This window comes from Brachyhypopomus gauderio, unplaced genomic scaffold, assembly GCF_052324685.1.
Source record: "Brachyhypopomus gauderio isolate BG-103 unplaced genomic scaffold, BGAUD_0.2 sc116, whole genome shotgun sequence".
NCBI lineage: Eukaryota > Metazoa > Chordata > Actinopteri > Gymnotiformes > Hypopomidae > Brachyhypopomus > Brachyhypopomus gauderio.
Window position 1 is genome coordinate 238305 of NW_027506937.1, and position 7384 is coordinate 245688.

The following is a 7384-nucleotide window of genomic DNA, read 5'->3' on the forward strand; positions in this document are numbered from 1 at the left end:
GACCTTCCAACAGGACAATGATCCGAAGCACACATCCAAGTCCACTAGAGCATGGTTGAACATGAAAGGCTGGAACATTCTAGAGTGGCCATCGCAATCACCAGACTTAAATCCAATTGAGAACCTCTGGTGGGACCTAAAGAAGGCAGTTGCAGTGCGTAAGCCTAAGAATGTGACTGAACTGGAGGCTTTTGCCCATGAAGAATGGGCTAAGATACCCATAGGTCGCTGCAAGACACTTGTGTCAAGCTATGCTTCACGCTTGAAAGCTGTCATAACTGGAAAAGGATGTTGTACTAAGTACAAAAAATTATGTCACTAGGGGGTTGAATAAAACTGATAATGATGTGAGCACAGTAAAGACATTTGTGGTTATTCCATCATAAATATTATGTTATGTTTGTCTAATTTATAAGTGCCTCTTTGATATAATTGTAAATAAGATGACTGAAATGATCAAAATCAATGTCAAACTGGCCAAAACACTTTATTTCAGTGGGGGTTGAATAAATTTGATCACAACTGTAATGTTCATTATTACATGTATGCAGATTAAGTCAAGGCAACATTAATTTTGCTGTTCCACAGTTATGATATCTTTGCTGGTAAGATCCTCACAGGAGAGGAACTGCAGAATAATGGGAAAACAGTGTCAGTAAAAGTGTGTGTTATAGTGCGCAGGTGTGAACTGGTTAGAAGATCAGTGAATGTCACTTTCCCCCTGTCCCAGTCCAGCTGAACTCTGACCCTCTGCACTTTCTCTGTAGGTGTGAGGAGGTTATCTGTCTGTCCTGGGCAGCGTGTCCAGTATTGACCAATGATTTTGGTGTAGCACACACGCCACGCTGAACTCCAGTAACTATCAACCTTTCTACATTCAGACTCTCTAATTATACCCAGTTCCCAGTCATCGCTGTCTCCAACATCAACATCCCAGCAGTGTGTCCCTGAGTTAAAGCCCTCAGAGCCCAGGACACACACCCACTCATCAAATCTCTCTGGATTATCAGGAAGCAGTGATTTCTGTGGTCTCTCTTCTACAGTAGTGAGATCATCAGACAGGTGGAGGTGTGGATGTGCAGTGTTGGGGTCCAGAGTAACAGGGTCTGAGGAGAGAGAACAGAATGAATCATCATGTTCTTCATGTGTTTATGTGATGAGGTCACATCTACAGACTGCAGGCCCTTTACTCTGAGTGAAATGCTGCAGTAGGTTGATAAGAGGGAAGTGATGGTGATGTTGTGTGTTCACCACACACCCCTGCAGTACTTGTGTGCTTGTGGTTTTGACGCTTGAAATTGTGTCTGTTTTATTCATTAATATATTTCTACATGTCGTGGATTCATTATTTGAGTATCACATGTGACACTTAACTAGTGCAGTGCTACTGTTACACTGAGTGTCACACTGCATGTGTGTATTATTAGTGTCTGTGTACTGAAGTGTGTGTGTGTGTCCTCATTAGTGGATACTGTTACAGTTCCCCCACTAAAGGGGGGTAGGAGACAAAACATAAGGACCTTCTTTGCATTGTGAGTATTTAGGTAATTAACTTTTTTATGAAGAGGTGCAAATGTGTATATATTGCTGTTTTATTGCTGTTTATTAAGATGACAAAGGTGATATTTGTACTTATGTAAATATAAATGTCAACAGTCTCCATTTGTTTATGTGAAGTAATTAGGTCACTGTCTCTTTAAGCGCCAAGTGGTGATGGGGCGGGAAGCTCATGTTGACTTCGGGGGAGAAGCGAGTAGTTGAGAATACTGGTAGCAACACAGTTTTATTACCGTGTTTAGCGTTACGGTTTGTGTTGCATCATATATTTGGAACGACCTAATGTTGGGATTTTCTTCTTCGATTTGTTAAGTTTCGATAACTCCCCAATCCTGGCTGCTCTCCATGGAAATTCACCTGCTCCTCTTCTCCCAGCCTGTGTGTCTGGTTATCTAAAAACTGCTTGCTACACATCCTGCACTGAATAGGCCCCTTCTGTTCTCCTCAAGGCCACTGAGGCCTCCTTACTCCTGCTTTCCCACAGTCTCCCTGAAAAACATTTAAGTTGATGCATTAAGTTATTAGCCTTTAAATTCACCTTTAAATAAAAAAAAAAAAAAAAGGTTAAAATTTTTAAACCTTTAAAATTTTTTCTTACAATAACCATGGTTTGAAAGTTTTGGTTTAAGTTTATTTCATCGCATGTACAGCCTGGAATAAACAACCGTTTTGTTTTGTGGTGGTGTGTAGAGGTGGAGAGTGGGTGGTGTGTAGAGGTGGAGAGTGGGTGGTGTGTAGAGGTGGAGAGTGGGTGGTGTAGAGGTGGAGAGTGGGTGGTGTGTAGAGGGGAGAGTGGGTGGTGTGTAGAGGTGGTGAGTGGGTGGTGTAGAGGTGGAGAGTGGGTGGTGTGTAGAGGTGGAGAGTGGGTGGTGTGTAGAGGTGGAGAGTGGGTGGTGTGTAGAGGGGGAGAGTGGGTGGTGTGTCGAGGTGGAGAGTGGGTGGTGTGTAGAGGGGGAGAGTGGGTGGTGTAGAGGTGGAGAGTGGGTGGTGTGTAGAGGTGGAGAGTGGGTGGTGTAGAGGTGGAGAGTGGGTGGTGTGTAGAGGTGGAGAGTGGGTGGTGTAGAGGTGGAGAGTGGGTGGTGTGTAGAGGGGAGAGTGGGTGGTGTGTAGAGGGGAGAGTGGGTGGTGTGTCGAGGTGGAGAGTGGGTGGTGTGTAGAGGGGGAGAGTGGGTGGTGTAGAGGTGGAGAGTGGGTGGTGTGTAGAGGTGGAGAGTGGGTGGTGTAGAGGTGGAGAGTGGGTGGTGTGTAGAGGTGGAGAGTGGGTGGTGTAGAGGTGGAGAGTGGGTGGTGTGTAGAGGTGGAGAGTGGGTGGTGTAGAGGTGGAGAGTGGGTGGTGTGTAGAGGTGGAGAGTGGGTGGTGTGTAGAGGTGGAGAGTGGGTGGTGTAGAGGTGGAGAGTGGGTGGTGTGTAGAGGTGGAGAGTGGGTGGTGTGTAGAGGGGAGAGTGGGTGGTGTGTAGAGGTGGAGAGTGGGTGATGTGTAGAGGGGGAGAGTGGGTGGTGTAGAGGGGGAGAGTGGGTGGTGTGTAGAGGTGGAGAGTGGGTGGTGTGTAGAGGGGAGAGTGGGTGGTGTAGAGGTGGAGAGTGGGTGGTGTGTAGAGGTGGAGAGTGGGTGATGTGTAGAGGTGGAGAGTGGGTGGTGTGGAGAGTGGGTGGTGTGTAGAGGTGGAGAGTGGGTGATGTGTAGAGGTGGAGAGTGGGTGATGTGTAGAGGGGGAGAGTGGGTGGTGTAGAGGTGGAGAGTGGGTGATGTGTAGAGGTGGAGAGTGGGTGGTGTGGAGAGTGGGTGGTGTGTAGAGGTGGAGAGTGGGTGGTGTGTAGAGGTGGAGAGTGGGTGATGTGTAGAGGTGGAGAGTGGGTGATGTGTAGAGGGGGAGAGTGGGTGGTGTAGAGGTGGAGAGTGGGTGGTGTGTAGAGGTGGAGAGTGGGTGATGTGTAGAGGGGGAGAGTGGGTGGTGTAGAGGTGGAGAGTGGGTGGTGTGTAGAGGGGGAGAGTGGGTGGTGTAGAGGTGGAGAGTGGGTGGTGTGTAGAGGTGGAGAGTGGGTGGTGTGTAGAGGTGGAGAGTGGGTGGTGTGGAGAGTGGGTGGTGTGTAGAGGTGGAGAGTGGGTGGTGTGTAGAGGTGGAGAGTGGGTGATGTGTAGAGGGGGAGAGTGGGTGGTGTAGAGGTGGAGAGTGGGTGATGTGTAGAGGGGGAGAGTGGGTGGTGTAGAGGTGGAGAGTGGGTGGTGTGTAGAGGTGGAGAGTGGGTGATGTGTAGAGGTGGAGAGTGGGTGATGTGTAGAGGGGGAGAGTGGGTGGTGTAGAGGTGGAGAGTGGGTGGTGTGTAGAGGGGAGAGTGGGGGGTGTGTAGAGGTGGAGAGTGGGTGGTGTAGAGGTGGAGAGTGGGTGGTGTGTAGAGGTGGAGAGTGGGTGGTGTAGAGGGGAGAGTGGGTGGTGTGTAGAGGGGAGAGTGGGTGGTGTGTAGAGGGGGAGAGTGGGTGGTGTGTAGAGGTGGAGAGTGGGTGGTGTGTAGAGGTGGAGAGTGGGTGGTGTGTAGAGGTGGAGTGTGGGTGGTGTGTAGAGGTGGAGAGTGGGTGGTGTGTAGAGGTGGAGAGTGGGTGGTGTAGAGGTGGAGAGTGGGTGGTGTGTAGAGGTGGAAAGTGGGTGGTGTAGAGGTGGAGAGTGGGTGATGTGTAGAGGTGGAGAGTGGGTGGTGTGTAGAGGGAAGAGTGGGTGGTGTGTAGAGGTGGAGAGTGGGTGGTGTGTAGAGGTGGAGAGTGGGTGGTGTGTAGAGGTGGAGAGTGGGTGGTGTGTAGAGGTGGAGTGTGGGTGGTGTGTAGAGGTGGAGAGTGGGTGGTGTGTAGAGGTGGAGAGTGGGTGGTGTAGAGGTGGAGAGTGGGTGGTGTGTAGAGGTGGAAAGTGGGTGGTGTAGAGGTGGAGAGTGGGTGATGTGTAGAGGTGGAGAGTGGGTGGTGTGTAGAGGGAAGAGTGGGTGGTGTGTAGAGGTGGAGAGTGGGTGGTGTGTAGAGGTGGAGAGTGGGTGGTGTGTAGAGGTGGAGAGTGGGTGGTGTAGAGGTGGAGAGTGGGTGGTGTAGATCTCCTCATGGACTGACTGTCTCTCCTCAGACCAGCAGTCAACTGGTCGTCCCCCTCACTGTTTATACTAATACAGCCTTTAATACTGGAATAGTTCATGTACCAAACACACAATGTTAATGTTTCTCTCTCTCTATAGAGTTCTAATTGTGAGGAGAACAGAATTACTCTAATTAATCAAAGAACACCAAAACTCACAGTACTGGAGAATCTTCTGCATTCTCTCCCAGACTCTGAACTTCAGGTTGGAAAGATGTTTTGCTACATTGATCAAAGTTCCTGACACCTTCTCATGTTCCTTTGGGGTGTGATCAACACTGGAAATGTATAAAGCCATTATATTATTAAAATATATAATAGATTATTATTTATCTTATTCAAAGTATTTAACATTAAAAGTAACATGTGAAATATCTTTAATTAAATCCATCAATATGTCTTTGAAATGTTTGGACATTGTCAATATCAATATATATTTTTTATTCCTAAATACCTTCTTCATATATCATGTTTCTGAAATAACACAGACCACATACTGAAGATCTGAATGTATCAGAATAACAAACAAAATGTGTAACACAATATATCAAACAGAAATAATAATCACTTACTGTTTCAATGTGGACGACACATTCTGAGAAGGAAACAGAGGGAAAAACACAGAAAATGAAATACAATTTTTGTCATTTTCTTTATGAGGGTCAAATATGCCTTTTCATTATATGTTAATAAAATCAATGTGTCTAAAGACCCTTACACACACACACACACACACACACACACACACACACACACACACACACACACACACACACACACACACACACACACACACACACACAAACTAAAACAAATGTCACAACATTTTACTTTTTTGTGTGCATTTGTGTGTTTAAGTGAGAGACAGACAGACTGAGTGATTCTTACTAGTAAGAACGGGATGTTCTCAGCTTCCATCTTCTTCTCTGTGTTTCTGATTTGATCTGAAAGAGATGCTATTTCTCCACTCATCTCCTCAATCTTCCTCCTCATCATGTGACTCTTCTGCTCCTCTTCCTCCTTCAGTGCAGCTATTCTTGCTGCTTCTTCATCTCTTAGAAACTGGTGGATCTTCTCAAACTCCTCCTTTATCTGTCTCTCTGTGTGATGGGCCTGATACTGGAATGGGAGATGATGAGGAAATATAAACTATCCAAATGTGTGTGTTTCATTATGGTGTACGTGGACAGTGATCACAGCACCATTCAGAACTCAGAGTGACCTTTCACCTTAATGTGTGCTGCTGTTTTCTCACAAGCTTGTTTATGTTCCTCTAAGACCTTCAGATGCTGCTGTAGAGACTCCAGTGAGGTCTTGAGTTTGTTCTGTAAAATACGGGTTTAGTAGAGGACAGTGTGAGTCTTACAGGACTCATCACTGTATCTGTATAGATGTGCTGGAGATCACAGAGATTATAACGACTGAACACAATGGCATGTTTACTATGATTCCTTTTCATCCTTTCATATCAAATTGAGATGTTTGATATATCATAGCAGGTTGTATATCAATATTTTTATTTATATTAAGTTTCACGGTGAATGAAGGTCTGATTTAGTTGTCTGAAATCTCATCATCTGACTCATTTAATCTAACCTGTCTAACATATATTTCAAGATAATTGTAAACACTGGACAAACATTACAGTTAAACATTAGTGTACATTTCATACCTTAAAGTCACACACAGCTTCTTCTACTGGACAGCAGTCGTGAGTTTTATGTGCCTTTGCAGTCTGACACACCAAACACACAGGCTGTTGGTCCTCCAGACAGAAGAGTTTGAGTTTCTCATTGTGCAGACTGCAGAGCACCTCAGACCCTGCTGAAGATCTCTGACTCCTGCTTTCTAGAAAAGACTCACACAGGTTCTTTAGTGCACGATTACAGGGAGGATCATCTCTTGAAGATCTTCTCCTACAAACTGGACATTCTTGAGATCCCTTGGTTTCCCAGAACTGCTGCAGACAGGTTTTACACACACTGTGGCTACATGACAGTACAACAGGATCCCTGAAGATGTCACAGCACACAGGACATGAAAACTCTTCTTCTGACAGAGGGTTTGTAGCAGCCATTTCCTCCAACAGCTGCTGTGCTGTTTCTCTGTAATGTCTCCTTCTGTACAAACTTCACTTTCACTTTTAGATCTTCTGTAATAAACACAGTAGCACAGAAGAGAATCAGTCACTGTAGTCCTTTATCCAGCTGAGGGAGTTTAGACTCCTTTCAGAAATAAGGCAGAAAGAAGTAAATACCAGAGTTAAGAGGTTCTCATAATATTTATAACTCACATGAACGCAGAATTAATAAAGACCCGTGTGTCACTCAGATTTACTTCCTCAAATAGGCAGGTGTGTACAGGGAGGAGGAGCTTTTGTAAAGAAATAAAGGAGCTGAAAAACTATTATTGCTCCACCAGATGGCGCCAGTTTACTATCAAGTACTTGAATCAGGGAATCGTCCACTAACTCAATTTCAGGTTTTATATTTACTCATTACATTGGAGTGCAACAAAACATTTTAAAGTAAATATTTATGTAACGGAAGCACCTAATTGTGGATTGTGGGGTAGCTGCAGGGCTTTAGGACCCGGTACTAGTTTTTGGTATCCATCCATCCATCTATCCATCCATCTATCCATCCATCCATCCATCCATCCATTTTCATCCGCTTATCCGGGTTTGGGTCGTGAGGGCAGTAACCTAATCAAA

The 7384-nt window shown here is 45.7% G+C and overlaps 1 protein-coding gene across 2 annotated transcripts; it reads right to left on the minus strand.

Moving 5' to 3' along the window:
- Nucleotides 1–468: 468 nt before the first annotated feature.
- On the minus strand, nt 469–7009 carry LOC143497920 (E3 ubiquitin-protein ligase TRIM35-like). Of its 2 annotated transcripts, XM_076993558.1 has the most exons (7): nt 6965–7009; nt 6344–6823; nt 5901–5996; nt 5560–5790; nt 5244–5266; nt 4831–4949; nt 469–1106 (listed from the first exon to the last, which is right to left on the minus strand). In XM_076993558.1, exons 2-7 carry the CDS (start codon nt 6746–6748, stop codon nt 589–591), a joined length of 1392 nt encoding a protein of 463 aa, XP_076849673.1. In that variant the 5' UTR covers nt 6749–6823; nt 6965–7009; the 3' UTR covers nt 469–588. The 2 variants fall into 2 exon arrangements, with proteins under 2 accessions (XP_076849673.1, XP_076849674.1); XM_076993559.1 differs by having other exon boundaries at nt 6344–6991.
- Between the last annotated feature and the right edge of the window lie 375 nt (nt 7010–7384).